The sequence below is a fragment of the Anoplopoma fimbria genome, chromosome 5, assembly GCF_027596085.1.
Source record: "Anoplopoma fimbria isolate UVic2021 breed Golden Eagle Sablefish chromosome 5, Afim_UVic_2022, whole genome shotgun sequence".
Taxonomy (NCBI): domain Eukaryota; kingdom Metazoa; phylum Chordata; class Actinopteri; order Perciformes; family Anoplopomatidae; genus Anoplopoma; species Anoplopoma fimbria.
Window position 1 is genome coordinate 17,658,790 of NC_072453.1, and position 25,503 is coordinate 17,684,292.

The 25,503-nt window shown below is 41.8% G+C and overlaps 1 protein-coding gene across 1 annotated transcript in view; it reads right to left on the reverse strand.

Moving 5' to 3' along the window:
- Positions 1-2,287: 2,287 nt before the first annotated feature.
- Positions 2,288-25,503, reverse strand: part of LOC129091433 (glutamate receptor ionotropic, NMDA 2C-like) — a 38,564-nt gene continuing 15,348 nt past the window's right edge. Inside the window, exons 7-15 of the mRNA XM_054599044.1 lie at positions 22,108-22,319; positions 15,737-15,905; positions 13,906-14,059; positions 13,325-13,450; positions 11,479-11,708; positions 8,028-8,188; positions 6,742-6,929; positions 5,089-5,321; positions 2,288-3,832 (exon numbers count right to left, since the gene is read on the reverse strand). Of these exons, the coding sequence (XP_054455019.1) occupies positions 2,288-3,832; positions 5,089-5,321; positions 6,742-6,929; positions 8,028-8,188; positions 11,479-11,708; positions 13,325-13,450; positions 13,906-14,059; positions 15,737-15,905; positions 22,108-22,319 (3,018 nt within the window). The remainder of the gene's footprint in view (positions 3,833-5,088; positions 5,322-6,741; positions 6,930-8,027; positions 8,189-11,478; positions 11,709-13,324; positions 13,451-13,905; positions 14,060-15,736; positions 15,906-22,107; positions 22,320-25,503) is intronic.

Genomic DNA, 25,503 nt, shown 5'->3' on the forward strand with positions numbered 1-25,503 from the left:
AAAGAAGTCCAATTACCTTGAACTCAAAAAATATGGGATCAGTAGCAGAGCGCAGGATTAAATCAATATTATGGTCCAATCTGAGGCAATGCTCCTGTAACAAAGCAGAGAGTAATGGAAAAATCAAAGCGCTCAATGTTTGGACTCTCCATCATTACTCATCTGGCCCTCCTGAATGGAGTCTTATCTCGTCATGACAACAGCATAGAGAGAAAGAGAGAGTAATTGCCATGGCAACAGGTCACCTTGAAATGGAGCACCTTATCTTTACCTTAACCTGCTTCAGGCGAGCGCTGACGCAAGTTTTAAGACGTGTCATGACGTCAGGTTCACCAAACTAGAAAAACACCTTGGTAAAGGTTCAGAAGTTTGACAGTATTGCATGAACACGGGGGGGCAGGCTGCACTTAAGGGTCCTGGTTTGAGGGTTTGAAAATATGGTCCAAAAAAGATCTATACCACTCTCGTTTGGTATATATAAGGCTACATCTAGCAGCTGATTTGCTTAGCTTGGCTATGTCCAAATATTAAACATATGCACTTACCAGCATCTCAAAAGTAAAAGGTTATTTCCTTTATGATTAATCTGTACAAAATCAAACAAAGAAATAACTTTAGAGGTGCTGTAAGTCAGATTTTGTCACCTTTGGAAAGCCCCAGGAGCTTCACTCCCAGGTCCAATCTTTATGCTAAGCTAAGCTAACTGGCTAACCAGCTGGCTGTAGCCTCACAGTTACCACACAGACATGACAGTGGTATACATTTTCTCATCTAACTCTTAGTAAGACAGAAAATAACTGTATTTCACAAAATATGTAACTTTTACTTGTCGCATTTCCCGATAAATAGACAATTTCGTTGTGCAAAGACTGAAAGATAAAGACTCTACAAAGAAGAGGCACACATGCACGTTCATCCAAAAGGCTCTTTAATTGGTCTAAGTGATTAATTACAGGGTGAGGGAATCAGGTAGTATAGATACTAGAATAGCTTTCAATTACCTCATTTAAATTTGATCATTTAAGAGTTAAAGGGGGATGGGGAAAACAGGGATGATGAGGGAATATAAAAGAGTGGAAATGAGAAAGAGATGAAAATCTTAATATAGGCCAACTGATAGAGTTAATACAGTCATAACAAATATTTTTAAGTAAATCCGTAACATCTTTACAAAAAGAAGAATGTGCTAGAAGTGTGATTAGAAAATGCAAAGAGTGACTATAAATTTATATAATATGTAGAATACATGAATATGACACTAATCATCCTCAAATAACACATTTTCTCTATATCGATATATTATTTAGATGCAGAATTTATTTATAGTGAGGCCCTGTGTGATGTTGTGCTGTACTGCAGCCTCATACTGAGACCCAGTGAGGAACAATAATCCATGTTTAAGACACCTAGTGCTGGTCAGTGCTGTCCAAATACTTTCATCATTTTGCGGATTGTGTTCATATGGACTGCTTTCACAAAGTCTCTGCTTCCTCTGACTAATCAATAAATGACAACTTGAAAGGTTTAGCTCCAAAATATTATAAATATTGAAAGAAGTTACCTGAAATGTATTAACAGATGTCTCAAAATGATTATTTCATTTTAGAAAAACTGCTGCTCTTCTTTGTCTGGAGTCAAAGTGTTTAAATATTGAGCCTCTTATTTTGGAAATAAACTCTTCAAATGTACGTCTTCACAAATCTTGCTACAGTGGCTGCTTGTATTTGGTAGCTGTATTTAAAAGAGACAATCCCTTATTCCTCCGCTATATCTCCCCAGCTGTAAACAGTTCATCAACTCGACGACAACCAAGATTGAATCCCAATCATCCACCATGAAATATACACAACACACACACAGCATGAAAACTCTGGTTATAGTTTAACCATGCGCCGACACCGTGGACTGTTGTAAATCTTAGTGCACATTAAAAGCACAGAAAACACACAAGCTCCGTAGGAAAGCAGCAAGTGAGTAAAACCTGCCGACCCCAGCTTTCCACGCCTTTTCTCGAGGATAAATTGGTAACAGTGCAGTCTTCATATCTTACTCTAGTATACATCAAAAAAGTCCTAAACATATGTCAAATTTGCAGACCCAAATTTCTATTCTTTACCACACAAGGTCACATAGAAAATCAACACTTAATTCAAGTCATAACTTCTCCCTTTCTTACATGAATTTAACCACTTCCCTCCCTCCACAGAAGTCCTTCTCTAGAGTCTCTAGAGTCTTCACCACTCTTACTCCACAGTATCCATCTTATGAGGTCCTTTTTGGACTCCATTCAGACCTCAGACTCCAAACTGGACACCCGTCGCCAAGGACGAAGTACGCAGGGGCTCCCCGTAGGCTGGCCCCCTGCACCCTGACCTGCCAGGGCCTCTGATCCAGTCTGGGAACCCTGATAGACACCGTACGCCCCATATACACTGTCCTGGTAGAGCAGAGCCCGCTGGCTTCCACATCTCCCGCCACCACAAGCCAGCAGCTGGCACACTGGGCTGGAGCTGGGGTGGCTGCTGGAGGCCTGGTTGTGGTGCTGCAGGTCTAAGGGGCCGTGGTAGAGGGGTAGACCAGGGTATGAGTTCAGGTAGTGAGCGTACTGTCTGCTAAGCAAGCTGGTAGCTCTCCGTACCATCCCCCGCCCTAATCCAGTCCCATGTCGCACTGCTTCTCCGTACGTGGGGAGGTGGGTGGAATGTGAGTAGCGCAGCTTCGGGCCCTTACGCCCATTGGGCCTCCTCTGGTCCTCCCTTATGTGGAGGTAGGCCTGGTTCCTAGGGAGGCACAGGTTGTTTCGAAGTTGGGCAGGGTTGTAGGGCTTTGCAGGTGTGGTCGGTGTAAGAATGCACGGGAACAGGTCTGGCAGGGTGGTGGGGGATTGGCTGGACATGGATGACTGGGATTCGTCCAGCTGGCGCATCTGCTCGCTGCCCCAAGTCGCTTTGAGGAAAGAGGGTCGGCGGTGCCTGCGTCTTCCTCTCAGCATCAGATCCTCCGGAGGCCAGGAGCTGTAGTTCTCCACCCGAGGACACTTCCCCTCCCCCGAGTAGATGTTGTTAACGCTGGGGGCGGAGATGTGGTTCTCTTGGAGGTGGTTGGCTTTGAGCTCACTCAAATAGACGGGACTTTTGTCATTCTTTTCCTGGTCCCGTTGGTTTCTCCTCTCTAAATCCCCATCCTCAAACTGGAAACTCTTGGACCTCCTTTTCCGTCGGGAGAAGCCCGCTTGGATATGCTGGTTTTGAGGCGAGGAGAACGGGTGAGAGGCGTAGATGTCGGGTAGTTGGAGATCTGAGTAGGGGATGTAGGGCGAGTGAGGATGGGTGTCTATGTACAGCCTCCCTGTCGTCTGGTGGTGGTGCGGGTGCTGATGAGGAAGCGGCTCACCCATGGCCAGGTGGGGGCTGCTGAGGCTGGACACAGGAAGTGGACGGTCATACAGACAGGAAGTAGAGCGAGTCGGGAGCGTGTAGCGCAGTGGCGTCGGCCTTGACAAACCCCTCTGCTGTTTCAGAGAGGAAACAGCCATCAGAGGTGGGGTTATGGAGCAGTGATTCTCCGTAATATAAGCAAATCCTCCTGGCACGGCCTCCGTTGCGACTTGTGGAATACGAACGGGCAAGCTGCCGCCGTGACGACTCAACTGCTCTATGGTCTTTGTGGCGTGGTCCAGAGAGGTCTCAACATTGGCGGTGGAGACCAGGTCCTTGGCAGTGCGAAGCATCTTGAGCATGTTGGCTTGAGCGTAGTTGGAGGTCAGGTCTGGTTTGGCGAAACCAGATGAACGCACAGGTTCCTCCACTCCATTGAAACAACTGTAAATACCCTAAGAGACGAAACAGAAGGACCAAGAATGAGGAAGATAAAGAAAGAATGAGGAGAAAAGAAAAGTAGAGTATAAATCACATAATCATTGATAGTTAAATCAATTGTTAGCCACAAACTGTTTAACCTTGAATCAACCAAGCAGACCTTAAGGGACAATTTCACAGACGAAATTTCAAACAATTTGTGCATCTTAAAGTAATGTTCCACAGCTCACTAATAAAAACCCCCACTGGCAGTTAAATAAAAGACTGATTTCATTTATATCTTATTTTATCACTGAGGCAAGACTTAGTCACAAATTCATTATGCATTCTCCCGGGACTCAAAGAAAAACTGTTTAAGCTGAGAGGATTGCCCCAGTAAATGGACACGACACACACACACACACACACACACACACACACACACACACACACACACACACACACACACACACACACACACACACACACACACACACACACACACACACACACATACCTAACGTCCCCTGCAGAACAAACCGTCTCCAACTACATGGACAGACACAGAGCCAAATCCCATGACTGCTCTCTGCTTACAGTTGGTTGGGAGATGCTGAAAGAGCCAAATTTAATTTGGCCCTTGGGGCCGCCCCATACGGATTAATGATCAGATAGTCATTTAGCCGCTAATCTGATAAAACCCCGATCCAGGCACAATGGTGTAATTACACAGCAGAGGAGGCTGGTGTCCGTAGACATTTCCCTGGCTGCAACTTCAGCCAGAGCTTTCTGCCTCAGTAAATACATTCCCTAACAACGGCATCAACAAGCTGAGTACTGATTTAAGCTAATTGCAAATGAACATTAAGCATTCAATGTTAAATGCTGAGTAAAGAACAGAATTAGTGCTGCTTTTCTTTCCTTTTATCTCTCCATCCCCTCTCATTCTCAATAACAATGCAGTGCCATTTTAGCTAATATTTTAACAAGCCCCTCTAATGATACCATGTAATTAGATGCAAATACACATCCATTTCAGCTGATTTATCATCACATGAAAGCCACTTCATGTAAAACAGCTTATAGCACAGGAAAAGCAACCAACCAACTAACAGCCTAAATAATAAACCAGCCAAACATTCAATCACTCAAGGAAGCCGTTCCAATTACAGCCAGCCAATCAGCCACTTAAATAAATAATCAGTGCGAAAATCAATGAAGCAATTTTGCATCCCGACTCCCATACACCAAAAACAACCAATCAATCAAATCACAAATTTGCAAATCTCACCCTGCTGATGGCCAACAGGCAGTCAAGTTTGTGGGACTTGCGGAGGGAGTGTCGTAGTTTCCAGTAGAGCAGGTGTTCCCATGCAAAGACCAGCAGGCTGAGGCCCATGGCCACCAGCAGCATGTAGAAGACGCCCGCCATGTTGTCAATGTCCAGCTTGCTGCTCATCACTTCGTTTTTCTCGTTCTGGCAGATGCCCGACAACCACACCGTCTCCAAGCGCTGGGTGTCTCCTGCAGGGTTGGAGTTTTATGGGAGGAGAAAGAGAGAGTATGAGATGACTTTACAGAGAAGAGAAAGATAAATTATAGCTTACAATAACCTGAAGATAATCATCTCTGCATAACTATCTCTTGTCTTGGATGTACGGTGCAGAAGACTTTAGACAATTACACATTTTTGTTGTTTTTGCTCCACTTTATTGGATCTCATGTCAATGACTTGTATCTCATGTCAAAATCCAAGTCTTAATTATGACAGGGAAACTCTGAAGCTAATAATGTGGAAGGACCTGAAACAAAATCGATGCTACTTGTCAGCCAAAGTCAAGGCATTTAAAAGCTAATTTCATGGATATAGAGTCGTATTGACCATTCACAGTATTTCTTTGAACCCTTCCACAACCAACGCTGCATTCATACAAAAGTCTTGAATTGTCCAATGGCCGGAACATTTGCATAATCTTTTTCTTTCACTGCCTTCCATACCACATGATAGTAAAGACCATATTTGGCCTTTAAAAATATCAGTTTTATGATTTCCTTTTTTTTCCCCCATGGGTTGTGTCGTTGTTCCGCTCCATTGTCTTAAAATTGGGGGATTACATATCTACAAAATGGGCTAAAAGTATTTTACTGCAAATAACCTCAAACTAAAGCTAAACCTCTTCAGCTCCACTGATCCACTTAAATGATCCCAGACTTTCCAGAGAAACCCAATATGCTGTCGTTTGGGGAAATGTGTATAAAATGATGGCAAAAACGTAAACCACATTTCCATGATTTTAAATGGTGCGGCATTAAAAACACTGGCGTCTTGGGTTGTCAACATATGCACACTCACATTGGCCTTCTTATATTTTCAGTCGCATGCAACATTTTGTCATTTTGTCATTTCAAAATGAGAACAAAGCATCTATTGAATGAATAATTTAGCTATCATTGCATCATAAGCTTCTCCTCCAGGCCTCTAAATGTGGCCACCTATTGAGCATCCTTCTCCCAGGTGGCCTCCAGAGAGCACGGGACATTTTATCTCTCACTTAGCGTATGTTGACCATAAACCCACTATTTCCTATTATCATGGAAACCTCGGAGTGAGTGTGTGGGGTGCTCTTAAGCTCTCAGAGGAGGGAGGATATAATTCCACACTGGCGGCTGTCATGGTGAGTGTGTTTGTGTGTATACAGGTAGGACGAATAAGTGTGTGCAATGGAGATAATCATATCCCTAACACTCCCTGCTGTTCTGCAGGATATGAACTCTTCCCTGCTGAAACAGCACACACTGAACTGGACCGACGCCAGTTCCATGGTTCACATACAGAGCACCATTTCAGATTAAACACAAGCAGATAAAACAGTGGGCAGTGTACAGTAAGAGAGTGTGTGCAGGCGTGGGTTGTGTATTATTATATCCTGTAAGGCTGGATCACCGTCTCCAAGGAACTGCAACAGCGCCAGGTCAATAAGCCGTTTCCAGCGGGAGTCCTTCTGCAGAGCGATGCCGTATCCCGTGGTGGCAAACACTTTCCCACTGCCGATGGTCACCAGCTTGCAGCCCTCGTCCTTTCCGGCCATGTAGTTCAGAACAGCAGCGTCGTAGATGAAGGCGTCCAGCTTCCTGCAAGTAAATGGATTGTCTTTGTCAGAGCAAATGTCTAAATGTCTAGTTAGAATTGTATTTATATCTCTATGTCTTAAAGGATTCTGCCTTGTCAGAGGCTGTGCAGTCAGACCATTAAATAGAAATGGTTTATACTTTACTTGCTGCTGACCACTTCATACCCTACACTTTTAGATTGTCCCTACCTTGCAGGCTGCTGTAGCTCTCAGTTCATTTGAGACACAGTCAGCTTGCAGAGGCTTGAAACACAGTGAACATTTTGTCAGCTACTTGAGGTGATGGTACCATTTGTGAGCAGAGACTATGTGCTAAACTATCTATTTAGCACTAAACGTTAAGAACATAAGGCGAGGCTGTTGGGAAAGTCATTAGTTTTGCAGGTATTTCGTAATAAACCAAAGGATTGAACACATTTGCATTTTGAACAGCTTGTTGCACTCTGGGGACCATGATTGGCTCAACCAAAGTGTGAGCAAATGGATAATTAAAAAAAGGAAACCTTGACCTGCTAGTGGTATTTGTTTAAAAGAAAGGGGGTCATTAGGGTTCATCCTCTTGGGACCACGAATATATTTACCAAATCTGATGGCAATGAATCTAATAGTTTTTGAGATGTTTCAGTCTGGACCATCTGGCTGACATTGTAATAGCCAGGGTTCTAGCATGGCTAAAAGTATAGGCGACAAATTGTTTACACTGACAGTTTTAAATGCTAATTTTCATTCTACAACTTGCACAAATAAATCAATCAAACAATATAAAGAACAGTGTACACAATTGTTACTTAATGGGTTCAAAATGTGCAAAATTGTTTCAAGTGTTTTGAGCTTGTTCTTAGTGAAGATGTGACAGCACTTCTCTATACAAAGTAAGCTGCACCAGACATGATTTCTTTACATCTATAAATACACACATCAAATTGGCCTAGTTCGTAAATAGTTGCTACATCACAAAGAGCATCAAATCTTTTCTCTATCACCCAAAATAATGATCGTTATTACTGTAGCGTCTTGTGACTTCACTGGCAGGACGATCAGTTAAATATAACCTCTTATCTAATTGTGTAACAGCGTTAAGATGTTTGTGAAACCGTACGCGGTTTTGAGGCTTTCCAGAGCTTCTTCCACCCCCTTCTGGTTGTACTTCATCATGTGCATGTGCATGTCGGGGTAGTTGCTGCGAATATTCCTCTCTGTGCTCCCATTTGGAACCGTCCCGAAGCGAAAAGGAGGATAATGCTCATGTGGTTTCTGGAACTGTAAGGAGACACAAGAAGAGAGGAAAAGGAAGGGGGGAGAAGATATGAGAGATGAGGAGAGGGAGACAAGAGAATAGAAGGGGGTAAGAGAAGGATAAGTTTGGTAAGGAGAAGGGGGGGAGAGAGAGAAGGGAGTAAGGATAAAATGGAAGGAGAGGAGAGAGACTGAAGGGAGCGAGGGCAGAATAGGGGAGGATGGAAGGGAGGAGGAGACGACAGGAAGAAGAAGGCACAAAAATAAAGGGATGAAAGAGTTGGTGATGAGGAAAGAAGGGAAATATTGAATTTATAAAGAAGCCGGGAGAAAGGGAAAAGAGTGGAAGAAAGTAAAGATAGAAGTGAGAGGCAGACAAGGGAGAGTTTGATAAGTGGAAACAGGGAGCAATGAGAGTAAAGAAAGGAAGAAGGGATAGGAGGGAGGAAAGTGAAGAGAGAACAAAGAGCAAAGGAAAGGAAAAGAGAGGATGATGAGAAGAAAGGAAAGAAGAGAGAGAAGAGAAGAAAGGAAAGAAGTGAAAGGAGAGGAAAGGAAAGAGGTGAGAGGAGAGTAGAAAAGAGGAAAGGAAAGAAAACAAAAGAAGAGATGAGAAAAGAAAAGATGGTAGGAAAGGGAAAAAACAAGAGGAAAGGAAAAGAAAGTATAGAAGAGGAAAATAAAATGGGAGAGGAAAGTAAAGACAGGAGAGAGGAGAGGAGAAAAGAGGAGAATAAAGGAAAGGAAAGAGGAGAGAAGAGAGGAGAAAAGAGAGGGAAGGAAAGAGGTGCGAGGAGGGGAGAAAAGAGGGGAGGAAAGGAAAGAGAAGAGGAAAAATAAGAGCGGAAAGGAAAGGAAAGGAAAAAGGAGTTATGAGGAGATGAGAGGACAAAGTAAAAGGTACGGAAAGGAGGAAAGCAAACAGAAGAGCACAAAAGGAAACCAGGATGAATAAATGGGGCGGAGAGGAGTAAAGAGGACGAGGGACTACTCAGTTAAATGAAATCCATTTCACAGTCATTCCATTTTTTTTTTCCCAAGGCTGATTTAATCAGCAGCCAAACTCAATACCGTTTGACTGGACAGGACACCATTCAGCTCACCTCCATTTGAGTAAATCTGACTTCAGCACACATCTGTTTGAATCATTTCTCTGGCCGCAGATGATCCTAATCCTGTTCAATCTGTACCCGATCGAAGTTTTACATTATGTGAGCTGACGTATTAATGCGGGACGAAGCAGAAACACGTCTGTTGGAGCTCAACTAGACTCTAAACAGGAAAGATCTATTCATCTTGGTTTACAGCATTGACCTTTTGAGCCGAGCGCAAATTAATGGGCCAATCACAATGTGTGTGAGTGTGTGTGTGTGTGTGTGTTTGTGTGTGTTAATGTAATCACTCTTCAGCTGCAACAGCAATGGATTCGGTTGAGATGCTACACCTTTTTTCTGAATCAGCTGTTCGATTTAAAGCAAGGGTCACTGAGGGAAGATTTGAAATAGGTTAAAGAAAATGTAAAGTCTAGTTTAAAGCAATACTCCCATTAGTAGTTGCTGCACTTGTTCTTCCTACTGGCAGTAAAAAAAAATCCATCCAAAAGCAACTTCAACGTAAGTGATGGAGAACTAAAGAAACAGTCCTCGGTGTGCACAAAAATGCCTTTTAAAGTGTAGTTGAAGTTAGTCAGAGATGGATATCTTTCTTATGTGTATCAAGCCGCGGCGGAAAATAGTCCCAAACAAATGCACATTTTCTGCATGTTTGAGGAAAAAAAGAAAGTACAATTTTGCTTCCAACAAGCTTCCTGTTAGGTATTATATAAATTGATGCTACTGATAGGAGTTTATTTTTAGGTTCAGTGAACAAAAGTCAATATAGACATTTAACAATATCGATGTAAATGTGCCGTGGTTAGCTCTTAAGCTAATTTGTATCTGCAGTTGAGACACAACTAAAACCAAGAGAGACTTGTGTAAAAATGTGAAATTTGTTTATAATGAATATATATTTATGTTAAATGGTTTAAATGGAACTTCTCTTTCAAGCAAATTCCTATTTTTCCTATAATCAGTATCACATGACATAGTTCCTTCCATACAGCTGGTAATTTAAACCAAACCTTGTCATTCTTTCCCTATTTGGGTCAACCGCATTTAGAATCTGGTCTGATTAATGATCTTGGATCTATTCAAATCAGGTTCAGACTAACCTCAGGTACCTTATGGATCTGGGTCTCTGTTTCAAAATTATGCTTGACAGGTTTGGTTTACCGGTTTTCCACAATTTTGCTTTGGATCAGGACTTAGTCAAGGTAGTCATGATGGAAAGTATTGAGAGACGGTTCGACGCATTGATTTTCATCTTTTCATGGCATTTATTGATATAAGAAAGATATAGAATCACACTCGCCTTATCCTTTAAACCTGCAGGATGTGAACCCAGCAAGCCTACGACCTGAACCCGCCTGATCCAGTGTCGTTCAGGATCTCAGAATGAAGGGGCAGCTGAGGTTGTGTTGTGCGGGGTAATTTATATTAGTCCCTTATTCTCTGGGATATGAGGCATCTGCATAAAGTTAATACAGTCAGCTAATACAACCATAGATCACTGAGGTGGCACCGCTGATCCCTGCAGGGGAGTTGCTATGCTATGAGTAAAGAAGGAAACGCTTTATTGTAAAGCTCCTCTGAGGCCCCGTTTGCAGGTTTAGTGTGGGTGTGTGTGTGGGTGTGTGTGTGTAGGTGTGTGTGGGTGTGTGTGTGGGTGTGTGTGTGCGCCACACATTTAAGTGGTAGAAAAAGTCTGTGGGTGTTGTTTTTTCCTCCGTGGCTTGACTGTTTTTAATCGCTTGACATTTGGCGATCTTGTTTTAACAGTGTGAGCTAGAAGAGATGGAGACGGCACAGAGGGAATATTGATAGACTGACCGAAAATACTGACAAGTCTACACACTGGGACGAGTGGAGACTCAGACACCATCTGTATTGACAGAAGGTGGTAATTGATTAGTCATTCATGCCACTGGGCTCCCCACTGATAGGAAAAGGACAGAGACGTTCACAACAAAGTCGTTTTACTTGACTTCATCTTGAAGGCGAGTCCTTTGTCTCTCTTCCCTTCATGCTGTATTAATCGATGCAGAGTGATGAACAGAGAAAAGAAGAGATGGTGTAGCTGGATTTAAACACAAAGACATGGTTTGCTCCATATCTCACAGCCCCCCAAAGACAGCCTGCTTTCTGTATGTCTGCGTGGACTTTCAATAACTGCCCCGCCTCATAATCATTGTTGTTGTTTATTCAGTCTCTTACCTTCTTGTCAGAGAGCCCGGACACTGTGTCGATATACTGCTCCTGGATCATGAAGGCAGCCAAGTTGGCAGTGTAGGAGGCCAGGAAGATGACAGCAAAGAAGGCCCAGACCAGGACCATGATCTTACTGGTTGTCCCTTTAGGGTTTTCAATGGGAACCGAGTTGTTGAAGACAATGCCCCACAGCAGCCACACTGACTTCCCGATGGTGAACGTTGGACCACCAGTAGCTGAGGAAACAGATTGGAGGAGGGTTTCAGGCAAACCGTTTCTGGGTAACAAAGTGTTGTATTCAATATGGAGACATCTTTGGCCAGCAGTGAGAAAAGAAGAGGCTCTATTGAGGAATTTCTTTAAAGAACTGGTTTCAACAATCCTGTACTGTCAAGATAGTGTTGTGGGTATGTCTTGAGTTTTTAATTAAAAGCATTTCAGTGGTATCCAGACATGCAGATAGTTTGGTTTTATTCACCCCGCTTTAGGATTACTACGATTTAAACGTTCTCTCGCCAAGAAAAGTGCCTTCTTAAACAGGCAGCAACCTCCGGGTCTAAAAAGTGAAATCTGCGTTGACTGCGTTTTCTACTTAAAACTTTAACCCTGTCGCAGTGTGTTTTCAGTTCATGAACTGAAGTTACTTAACATTTTGCTTGCCAAAAAATGTTTTATTCAACGTTTGGTTGTACTTAGCTCCACCCTCTCGTGTCCCTTCTGCTTGCCAAAAAAGATGGCAAGCAGGAAGATGGAAACAGTCAAACCAAGATAGACTGAAAATATGCAGAACTCAAGGCTTCAAAATGGCAGTCCACAAACCAGTGGGTGGCATCCAGGGAATACGTCCACTTCTACAGTCAATGCTATCAAAACTGGTAAGACTTGTAGAAATAAAAGTATGTTCTCATTTTACTCATTTATGGTTTAGGTTTTGGTTGGCTATATAAAACAAACAAACCAGTGTTGACTGTCTGTATGAAAGCAGAAGCAAACAGTCAAAATCAGATGTTTTGCTGAACCACTGAACCACTCCGACGTGGTTCCTCTGCGTATTTTGTGGCTCTAACAGCATCACAATATTTTCTTCCTACTTCCATCCTCCAGCTACGAGTGATCTTTTTCAATCATATGTAAATACATGTTGTTACTTGTTCACTAGCTTCTTGGGACGACAATCTTGTTTTTATTGGGACCATTTTTCCCATAAAGTCGTTCTTTGTAGCAGAATAAAAATAACTTCCTTCCTCTAGAGGTTAGTGAGAAAATATGTTGATTTCTTTTTAATTGGTGAAACAAACCTTTGGGTTTACAACTTCTGCCAATGTTATATTGGCCATCAGGTGATTTTTGATCTTAAGTCATATATTGATTTCTACGTGTTCTCTCATCAAGCGAAGATGTCTACAGTTCATCATGCAAGTATTCATGAGCCATCTCAAGCCTTTCTGCAAACTTTCAAACAACGGTTAAATTTCCCAGCCTCAGCCCGTTTCCATTGCTCTTTGCCACCGTTGGTCATGTGCAGCGACGGAGGGTGCCACCGCCATCAATCACACTTCGATTAGCGCAGCGGCGGACGCTAATTAAAATGGGAAAATGACCTTTCGGACCCGGGGACGAGGCATGCTCTGTCAGCGCTGCATTGTGGGATTGATTAGCCCTCACCCCCAAAACCCTGTTGAGGAACTCTTAACGTTGCAGGACGTGTAAAATGCAAAAACAAATATGATATGCATGGGAAAGTGTTGGATAGATATAGACTTTACTAGTTTGTTTACTCCTCTGTCATCCAGTGTACTCAGGAGAAATACATTCTGATGGTAAAAGTGAAACAAAGAGGTGTAAAACTCACTTTTGGCGCTGACCAGACTGCGGTTGTAGCCGACTGGACTGAGGTATTCGAACACAAAAACTGTCACCGCCACCACGGTCAGGCACATCACAAACATCATAACCCAAACTGCTGGGCTGTAGGGCTCTGGAGGAGGAGGAGTGAAGGAACAAACATAAAGGATTAAAGTAAGTCTCTTTTGTACTCCCTGCTTCTAAACCTCAGCCTGTGATGGGGGTCACCATATGTGGCAGGGGGATAGCAAGATGAGAAAATGAGAAAACAGAAATACACTGTTCAGGATTTCGTGCTGAATTTTGTTGTTTAGGGTTTGGAAAAGGGATTTAGGTGTGTGTGCGGTACGTAAGGGGATTTAGTTGTAGGCTACAGTTATCAGCAGGATAAAAGCTTAATGGGAAGTTTCCTGAAGCGTCTGCAGAGACAGAACTAGTTTAAGTAGGCCATCCTGGGAGAGAGTGTGGAAGAAGATGGCAGCACCATTGGCTGACACGTACTGTACATCAAACTCCAGGATAACGTATGTTATGACAGGTTTGAACTGAGAAAAGGATCCAGAAGAAGAGTTTTTCCCATCTTCTTACCAAGAAAGGCAGATGGGGAAACTGTCCCATTGCTGCGGGCGACCATGACGCTGATGCCCGTCTCAACAAACGGCACCGAGAAGTCGATGATTTCCGAACGCTCCTCGTTGATGGTGAGAGAGCCGATGGCCATGTCAGCTCGTCTATACACAACCTGAGAGAAGAAGAACAGAGACACATAATAAAGTAAAGTACTGTAGAGGAACAGTGAGGAAACAGCAGTGGTCAGCGGTGTAAAAACATGCTCTCCTGGATTTATGAAGTATTTTTGTCACTGTGTAATTCTGTGTAAAAGAACAGAATGAGTTTATTTTATCACAACTTCCCAGTGACCCAAACCAAAGGCTGCCAAATTCTGAATTTCATGAGCAATCCTTTTTCAGACACGGAAGCAACAATGCAGCAAACGCTTTGTGCTCCACAGTAAGGCATGGCTCTTATGACGGCTGTCTGCAGAGATACGAAAAATATTTGTCACAACATCCATGCAACCAGAGAGTGAGAGCATGCCGATCTCAGGAGTGCTCACGTCGTTCTGAAAAGCAGAGAAATATGTTTTTGTGAATGTAGCACACACACACACACACACACACACACACACACACACACACACACACACACACACACACACACACACACACACACACACACACACACACACACACACACACATACAGATACAGACCCACAGCAAAGCGCCTAAAGGCACAGAAACACAAGCAAGAAGGCTCTCATGAGGAACACCTGTTCAGGGCGTTTCACTTTCAGATTCAGCTGCGTTTGATGTGGCTTGGCGTGTGGTAGAAAAAGTATGTGTTTGCTCCATATGTGTATGCATGGCCTCACGCCACTGACCTAGATAAGAACCCATCAAAGAAAATCCCTAGGCCATGCAATGCTAGTGTCACTTTAGACACTGTGCTTCATTTACTGCCATCCTCAAAACTGTAACTACAATGTCTAGGACTACCAGACCTTTGAGGTACTTACAGTACATCTGTGTGACAGCGGTACTAATTAATTCATGTTTTACAATTTGATGGATTGAAACTTGTGTCATCGCAACTTTGACTCTTCAGGAACCAAAATAGAAAGTACAGTCTTCTTAATCTTTATAACACAGTGTATTTTAGCCTTTATCTGCAGAGTTTCATTACACAGCTATGTTGAATACTTGTTTCTGATTGGTCAATTAAAGCATTTGACGGTCTGTTATTACTTTACAGCTAAAGACACAGTTCTGATCTACGTAGTTTTGTTTTAAAGGTCATTTGTAGTGATGAACACACAGATAATTGAACCTCATAAACCCACTCTACGCTTCCTGCCCGGCACTAAACAAAATACAGATAAAGTTAGCAACTAGCTTGTCCGGTGTCCGATAACAAAACTTTAAACGAGGAATAACGTTGCTCAATGCCTTCTGGGTCAGTAAATAAGGAAACCGTTTGCTCACATATTTGCAAAATGTATGGCTACATCAGGTATCTTTCTAAAAGGTATTCTTTTATTATCCCGCTTTCTTTAATTATATATTTGTATTTATGGTTTTTCTTGACCTCAACAGGATTATTTTGCTCAACAAATAAAGAACATTCACTGTCAGTGTTCTTAAAACCATGGGTCAGCATTTACTGATGTTTTCTGCCATATCTAGCATGCTTAACACAACACTTACCTCTAATGTTACTCGGGTATCATAGCCCAAAGCTAAAGTTTATCTTAGTTAGATCTGTGGATAAACATCACGACTAAGCGACCAATCCAGCTAAGCCAGCTGCTGCATTCAGGGACTTATCCTTTCTTTAAATAACTCAGCCCTCAGTCTCACCTCCCCAATCATGCCGTTCCAAGTTCCTCGGACCAGCTTGCCATGTTTCCCGTTGGTGACCAGGTAGAGGTCGTAGGAGAACTTGATGGTGCGGGACAGTTTCTTCAGGATGTCTATGCAGAAGCCCTTGCAGCACAGTTTGGTGTAGGACTCTGGGTGGCCCATAACACTGAAATAAGGACGAGAAAAAGCAAAGTTACATACAGTTTTTTAAGCATCTTGTGATCAAAAACATCTCTCTGGCAGCCGGGACTATATTTAGCTTCTCAGACTAAAGATGTTTTGCTTTGTTTCAGAGAGTGGGTGCTAAACAGTCATGGGCTTTCATGCTGACAGTGACCAATGTCTACGGCAGCGACATGAAGGGCAGGCGATGGCTGGTTCATTAGCTAAAATCAATGTCTGTTAACTAGGTGTCGATGGAGATGGAGGAGATGCCAAAACACACACACACACACACACAAACACAATGTGGATGGTTGAGTGAATGTGATGGCCTCTAATCAAAGGTCATTACGGTGTGTAGCATGTGAGAGATACTCACTTCCACTCTGTGGCCTCGCTAGTTAATGGGGTGTAGAAGAAGAGAACAGACAGACAGGAAATGGAGAAAGAACAAAGAGAAATAAACAACAATAAAGAGACAGTAAAAGCAACAGTGAACAGAGTTAAAAACAGACAGATTGAAAAGGCTGTCGCAAAACTTCCACCTAAAAAAGAGCTGCCAATGTGGAGGCCCAAAATCTGTGTAATTGAGATAACCAGAATGCCAATGAGTCAGCATAAGAGCATGTGAGTGAATAAATGAGCGAGGCATTGAATGTAAAAAAGAGTCAAGCGAGCAATTAACATTCAGGTTGATTATTTTCAACAGCGTAAGAGTTCATTTCAGACGCGTATGAAGTGTTTTGGAAAGGCTCGCTTCTTTCACAGGAGTCAATAGCTCTGATAAACGCTGCGTTAATTAATTGCTGCAGGAGCTGGCCACCTGTCGTCATTATACACACTCCACTAACAATACACACACACATACACACACAAACACAAACCTAAATTGGGCCGTCTTACTCCGTCACCCCCACACACACACACACACAAGCCCACATGTAGCTCAGTATCCTTGGAGGATTAGCAGCAGTTGTGTTGTGTTGTGTGTTCTTCATAAAATGCCCAGAAACTAGTGCAGCGTGGAGCAAAGCGCCATGAGGGAGTAAAACCAGAGAGAGGAGGGATTCTCAGGTGAACGGCAGACAGGAAACACACCACGAAAAAAAAACAGACGCGGCCTAACAGGGCGGCAGCTTCAGCTGTGGAAAGAAAGGAGGGCAAGAGCAAAGGAGGACAGATGGAGGAGGAGGAAGAAGAGGAGGAGGAGGATAATTTAAATAACCACCACTGTGATCATGTAAGATTGATGAGGGAAACAGTCAACTTGAATAGGGACACTGTCATGTTGAATTCCTGTAAAGATATTGTCCAAAAATAATTGTACCCTGTAGCATGATGATTTACTAAACCATAAAAAGAGCCCGAGAGCAAAAGCACACAAAGATGCAATCAGCCCAGAATATTCATATGAGAGCAAAATGTACTCCTATTGTAAAGTACAGGAAGTTATGAACTCTTTATAATGCAAATCGTGGAGGTCAAAGTGGTGATTTGACATGTAGCTCACTTTCCATAATCAATTCAACGACTAATTTAAGCTTTTTAAGTGTTTTAGTACTCTAACCCTAACCATGGTGAATCAGATTTTCCCTATTCTTCACAGTTTTCTTGTGCAGTGATATTGTAGCATAGGACATTACAATACATTGTCATTAAAGGTTATCTAGGGTTTTGTAACATCCTTCTAATTCATTCATTCAAGACATATGTTCACAAACTTTTTGGCAATATGATTGTGTTTAATTTAATATTATATAAAATCCAGAAAAAAATGAGTTTTTAAACGATTGGGCTCAATTATCAAAATTCTTTGCAATTCATTTTCTGTCAAAAATACTACTCAGGTCCTCAACTTATTTAGCATCTGGTCAGTGAATGTTGTGCTACAACACAACATACTACAGCACAACAACGGAGGATCTCTAAAGTAGGATTTCAGAGTAGAATTCCTGCTCTTAATCGGTGCAGAGAGGTAGGCTCAGCATTCTGGCAAAGGAGGCCATCATCTGTCCAAAGAAAGGGTTTTTTAATGAGCAAGACAAAAAAACTCCTAATCACGCTAAACATCTGCTCTGCGGGGAAGCTGCTCAGACCACACAGCGAGATTAACTGATTTATATAGCAGCGCTCCTCTCTCCCTCTCTCTTCCCTTCGCCCTGTTTGTTGGTCATCGTCCAAATGGGACATGCCAGCCTGAGAGAAACGCTGAAAGAGAAACAGAAAGAGGGTGGGATGGGATAAGATTGTCCCATGCTATGACAGATGTCCCCATGCTGGACAGATAAATCTTCTTTACTGGCAATCAATGTGCCATCGCGCCCAACAACAGCCGCTACATATCTCTCGCTATAATTAATGCGCCAAGCCATGGTCAGCTCTGCAATCTGCATAACTGATACTGACACACACAAACACGCACACCCTCACGGATACATGTGGAATCACTGAGGGGAACATGAACATGACATTTACGGGATGAATTGTTTGTTTTCTGTTGTTTGGGTGATTAAAAAGTGATCAATCTGTGCATATAGCACATTAAATCTCTAATAATTCAACACAAGCTTTGGTGGTGGGCTTCATGTGAGGCATGCTGGGTAAAAGGCCCTGAGATTCTGTCGTCCTAGTTTGACCCGCGTCTTTGTCGGAGGCTTTTCTGCCGATTTTGGCCTGTTGAATCGCTCTGATTGGCTTTTCAGCTTAAGCAAATCAGTGCACACGAAGAGAAACGGAAGTGAGGTAAGCAAAAGACCAGAGGGCACACACTGGAGGCCGCTCTCATTTTTCATCTCATCATTCCAATACACAGATATTTCCCCAACAACACAGCCATCTGAAATGAAGCAAAAATGATAAGCTGGTTAGAAGTTGGTGGGCAAATGCTGCTTTATTCATGTATATATGTGTGTGTGAACCAATGAATTTAAGAAGTAGTTTGATATTTTGATAAGTGTGTTTCTTTACTTTCTTGCTGAGAGTGAGACGAGAAGATTGATACCACTTTTATATCTGGGCAATAATATGAAGCTGTTAGCTTAGCTCAGCTTAGCTTAGCATAAAGACAGGAAACAAGTGGAAACAGCTAGCCAGGCTCAATCCAAATCCTACCAGACATCACCTCTATGTATTTTGTAAAATACACAAAATAAATAAAGTGTTAATTCATGTTCTTTAGAGGTTCTGCTAGATGGATTATTTTTACCTTTGGACAGAGCAAAGCTAGCTGTTTTCCTTACTTGTTTCTTGTCTTTATGCTAAGCTAAGAAATTGAAGACTTTAGCTTCATATTTAGCATACAGACATGACAGCTACATATTTATCTTCTCATCTAACTCTCCACTTTTTAAAATGCAAAATACTCAAGCTTATTTTGACATGAATCAATGTGTTTTTGTTTAGTTCTACTACACTTTTCTTCTTTTTTGCCCATGTATTTGGGGCTTAAAATATGTAAAATCAAGAAATTTCACTTCCCTAAAAACACATCAGCTGATGATAGCTCACATATTTCAATAAATTAAAAATGTCCTTATCAAAGGAACTTAAGATACATGAATGAAGGTTGCATCTGCCACTGTATTTATTTGTTGTGTATTTGGTTTGACAATGTGTGGCAGCGGCCAAATGTTGTCTTCTAAATATTAGATTATTCAACATAATCAGAGTGTGGCAAATTGAGGCTGTCTGTACATCTGGCATGGTTCTACTTCTGGGTAAGCTGCAGGTAAACAACATAGCAGCACGAATACATAGCAACGTGATCAATAGCAAACAGAGAGAAAATCCATCAGTGAGGACTAAGTTGGAAATAACAAAACCCCAGAGCGCAGAGAGGAGAAGGTTAAGGTTGAGGTGAGCCTTTAAATAAATCACCAGATTCTACGTTTTGCCTGTTCTTGTGTGATCTCTTGGTATGCAGAACGATGTGTGTGTCCTCTGCTCCTTCCAAGGATCCATTTATCATGCATGAACGTGAGCATGTTTCCTCAGGTGTGCTGTAGGTCCACGGTTGTGCCCCTTCTAGGGGAGGCTGAGACGCCACATGAACAAGCCCCAAAATAGTTGCAGATGTCACTGCATTAATCAAATTCAAACTGTTGTGTCTGGAAACTGTTTCTCAGTCACAGTATCAAAAAAATTGAAGGCTTTCAGAAACCATAATGTGGTCTCAATATATTTCTCACACATCCTAAAAAACAATATATTATTATTACTATTAATTATAAAATATCAAAGATGAAACAACAACAATAATATGTCTATGATCAGAAACACAGGTGCCCCGTTTTATGCATCACAATGTCTCAAAGGGAATTTGCAAAGAACTGACTTTCAAATGCAAATGAGAAACTGCAAACAGAAAGCTCTTGAGGTTTTACTGAGCGTTAACTTTCCATAAGTCCAGGTATAGGTTATTGATGAAGAATAATCAGTTATAATATTCAATAAGAAAAGAAAAGAAAGCCATCCGGATAAATGAGTAAAGTCAGGCGCTAATATCACATGCACACCTAAAACAAGGAGACGACTCACATCTGGCTCCAAAAACTAGATCTCTGCAACAAATCACAAATTGTCAAATCTCAAACAGTTTGCTTCAGCACATGAAGGTGCAATACAAGCTTAAATTAGAACATAGTGTGTCTGTCATACTTTGAGCTCACATTTTTTTTTATCTCAAAATACTTCAGCAGGATTTCAGAAAGACCGTCACAGATTTGAAATGAGAATCATGCTTTCCATTAGCGGTTGTAAAATATATTATGTGTTTTGTTCCTGTGCTTCTTTTTTCACTGAAGCTAAGTGTTTATTACAGAGTGCAATTAAATTCACAGCAGACTTGTGCTTCTATTATGTGTGTTTGAACATAATGAAGACATTGCGTATTCCTGACGAGCACCAGTTGTAGGTAGTCAGAGGTAATAGCTGTTAAATTGATGTTTTCTGCGATGCTGCGCTCAATGTTTGACTCTGGAGGAGTGCTTTTAAAGTGCGTAGACACTCAGCACACAAAATTACTCTGTGTTTAATGAAGTGTGGAGGTTTGCAGTGTCTACTCAGAACAAAACTGGGGCACAGAATCAGAGAGGGAGGGTGCAGATGTCTGGGTGTACTACTGGGTTTCATCTGAAATGCTTAAATACTCTCGACTGAAAATGACACTTTACTCTGAGAAATGTATTGTGTATCTCTAAACAAAAGAAGCCAAAATGCAAATGTTGTCTAAACTCATCAGGTATCCTAGTGACAACTTGTCTATCTAAAATTGGCAACAATTCTTTGGGCATATCAGAATCTTAAAGATCTAAGAATAGTTGAGAGTTCACTCTTGACCTGCAAGCAAAAGAATCTCAACTCAAGGTCCACTTACTCTCCTTTCCTGGAGCTTCTGGACTTATTGGAGTTTTGTTGTTTTGTCTGCAACTATTTCTGAAGTCAAGAATGAAATGTCAAGCGCAACTTTAAATTTAACATGGATGAGGGGATGCTCGCAATCATGGAAAAAAACTGCAGGTCCATTGCAACAAAGCAAAATGAATCTGCTGATGAGGACGCTGTGATACAGTTGAAAGTTCCAGCACAAGTGAGTAAAGGTCCCTGTAAAAAAATGTTCTCAATCCAAGCCAAAAGTTGACATTCTTTATAGAAACATGGAGAAATCTTTGCTCATCTGAGATCGTGCGGTGAGATGCGTCCCCGACCAATGCAACTGCTGCTACAATCCAAGTTTACAAACCAACCAATCAGAACACAGCATGACACACAATACACTTACATACCAGCGTAATGCTTCTGCTACAAACATCTGAAACTCAGTTTGCAAAATCAGGAGTTCATGTTGCCCTCTTTTCCCTGAACCAAGACCGCCTTCACCATAAGAAGAGGTCAAAACAGAAGCAACATTTATAGCATAAAGAACAGTTTTATGACTTTTTTAAAGGCCTCTAACGGAAATGCGTTTGTCCCAAAATTGCTGTTGTACATCCTGACACAGATTGCAAACAAAGACTTAAGTGGACCAGGAGTTGAAATCGTTTCATCCTCCAATAAGTAAACTAAATTATGAACTTGACCAACATTCAACACCAGCTTTGGGTCTTTGTGCTTGGGTTCAACAGCCCCACCATGTTTGTCTTTAAGTGTCAATCACATTGTGCAGATGTAACAAAGCTGTCCGTGTGTGTTTGCGTCGTTGTGTGTACCTCTCTGTGTGGTTGGACTGGCGCCTGCAGGGCACCGTGTTGCGGACACATGTGCCGGTGCCCGGGTCCACGTTCTCCACCATGACGAAGGGATGCTCCTCCAGCGTGGCCACGGTCAGGTGACGGTCATCGGACACTTGCTCCAGGAAGCTGCCGTAGCGAGGCCAGACCGGGTAGCGGACCTGGAGGATCCCTCGAGCGTACGTACCGACCTGGAGATGGAGAGTGAGAGACAAAACAACTTTAGCGTTATCATGGGTTATTCCTGTGTGCTTCGAGCTCCTCTGCATATCAACCTCTCCTCTCCTCACCTGTCTCGTCTTTCCCTACTTCACAGCATGAATATTTGTAAAAAAAAATTAAAAGGGAAATTTGCATATGCTGACCTGGAGGAAGAGGATTAAAAGATGAAAGAAGAGTAGAGTTCATTAATACATGAATGAGGAGACTTAAAAGTGTTTGAGTAAGACATTTTGAAGACAATGAATAAAAAAACAAAGAGCAAACTGACTGTGTGACATTAATAATACATCCCGGCATGTGTTGCTTTCAATCTGTGTTCATTTTGTTGACTGATTATTCAATAATACATTTTCTTTTTTCAACTGAATAAACAAATTGAAATGTCACTGTTTATAAATTGAAACTGTTCATGCGATTCGTGTCATTTATTATATGAGTTTGTTTTGTATTTGTGCTTTCAAAATATTTGCTTTTGTAGAACTTATTTAAAGGAGACATGTCATGAAAACTTGTTCAGTGATTGGGCGCATATATTTTGGTATCTGGCGTTCCTACCACACGACAAAAATGAAATAAGACAACCCAGTGTTTGTGGGTTGACTAGATCAGAAACATGTAGGTCAACAACACACAATCTCCCCCCACGGTTTGAGAACAACCTTTGCAAAAGTGCAACATGTATTTTTTGCAAACCAATCAGAGCAGACTGAGTATAAATAATGTTATTTTATCTTTAAAGCATGCAAACATGTACTAAAAGAAACCCAAAATACAAGTATGAACCTTATAAGTGAGTGAGATAATCCTCCTTTAATAAAGAAAAAACACTGTAGCAGGGTAACAATTGAAAATAAAAAAAGCAGACCAGAAGTGCTATATCATGTCACATCACACAGTGAATAATCCCGTTGATGTCGGCACTAAACTTAGTGAAACCCTCTCTGTGAGAGCCGGGACTGTTTGTCATATCAACCACCTAATGAGCCGTACTGAGCTCAGCCAGCGCTGACTTACTGCATGAAACCCGCTCCCTCTCGGCTTTAATGGGAGCGGTTTTTCATACCGACTCTTGATTTGTTCCTGTGCTCGCTCATACTAACGCTCTTCCTTCGTCATACATGGATGATTTACAAATCTGTATGAAGGTACAGTATGATGTGCACCATGGTGATTTGTTTCCCTGCACCATCTGTGAATGACGGAATCGCAGAGAAGCCAGTTGTGAGGATCCGTCATTCCAATCTCTCTCTTTTTTATGGGATGCCTCATCCTCTCATGGAGGATCTCAAGCAGAAGCTCTGTCATTGTCACCGTGTTGGAAAGCAGCCAAAACTGTTATTGATTATTCCATACTGGGCTAAAGCAAAGTATGAGGATCTTGGAATTAATTAACGAATATTTCATTTTAGAAATCAGAGAAAGTGGATTATTAGATGTTATTTTTTATAACTTCTTCCCAGGGCAGCTAATGCAAAATAATGAAGCACTTGTCTGTTTGATGGATGTCATCCAAAGGTTTGGAATAGAAGATGTGTAGACCTAAGCTTGATTTACTTATATTTAGGATGCTGCCATAAAGTCATTCTTTGGTTCTTGCTATCATTTCTTTTTCCCCAATTAATTTAACTCAATGTCCAAATAACTGATTTGAGGGTTATTCAGGTCACCTGTTGTGCAGGATGTTGGGACTGGTACCCTAATTCAGAATTGGAAGCAGCTTGGTTCTTTTCCCCACTCGGCCAATCAGGGTTGGACGGCGCCCTTTCTTTAGGGCTGAAGAGACTTCTGATCCTTCCTCTGTGTGATGCAAATCTCATTTCAGCAGATATTGTCAGCCAGAGATTCTGCTCTTTAGGCCCTTTTTGAGACTTCTTTGCTGGCTAAACTTTTCTGATTAAAGTTGAATTTGAGTATTCTGAAATGCAGCCGGAGTGAATATTAAAGAACTACTGCAGTCTATATTTTGGTTTATTTTCATTGGAACCCCCGTTATACACATTTCCTTTTCATCAAAGAGGCCTTTTCATTGTTTTTTTTCATTATGAAGGCATTTGTTTTTCCCCAGTTATAATGTAAACTTCACTTGTGGAAACTTCCATTCATATGTATGAAAAGCCAATAGCTTGAGGATTTTTTTTTCACATGTTAAAATTTTAGTTCAGATGTGAACTTGAAAAATTGGAATTCACATGTGAAGAAGCAAATTTCACATGATTTCAGGTGCCATGTTTTCTCTTAACATGTGGGAATTCTCAACCACATGTCAAAGAAAGCAAATTACATATGAACATATATAATTCACATGTGAAAATGTAGATTTTCATTTTTCATATTTGAAATATGGCTGCACGGTGGTGTAGTGGTTAGCACTGGCTGGACAACGGGTTCTGTGTGGAGTTTGCATGTTCTCCCTGTGTCAGCGTGGGTTCTCTCCGGGTTCTCCGGCTTCCTCCCACAGTCCAAAGACATGCAGTTTAGGTGCATTGAAGACTCTAAATTGCCCGTAGGTGTGAATGTGAGCGTGAATGGTTGTCTGTCTATATATGTCTGCCCTGTGATAGGCTGGAGACCTGTCCAGGTGAACCCTGCCTTCACCCATTGACAGCTGAGATCGGCTCCAGCACCCCTGCGACCCTTAACTGGATAAGCAGGTTACGGAAAATGGATGGATGAATGGATGGATATTTTAAATATGGCATTATTTTCTTTTTATGTGAGAAAAAAGGAAGCTTTAAACCTTTTTTTTGCTGTGTTAGTTCTACAGGTGGAAGTGTTAAGGTGAGAGAAACTAAAGACGAAGTACTAGAAGAGGCCCCAGCAGAGAAAGGGGTCTTTCCTGCCTGAAGTGTCACCGAGCAGCACCCTTCAAACAATGCCAAAGAACAACATCATGTTAAACTGTCAGAAAGGAGGACTTGAAAATAGCAAGTACACGACGTGAAGAGGAGGTGAAGAACATGAAGGGGTTTTAATGAGAAGAGAGTGAAAATGATTCACAGATTTTAACGCTTGTAAGTGATGTTTTGTTGTCGGTAGTGTTTGAACCACACACGAGCAGCTTCACCACACCTGAGCACGAGGACATAAGGAATGGATGAAGTATAACATCTACACACACATACAAACCCAAACCTCCATTTCAGCACAATTACA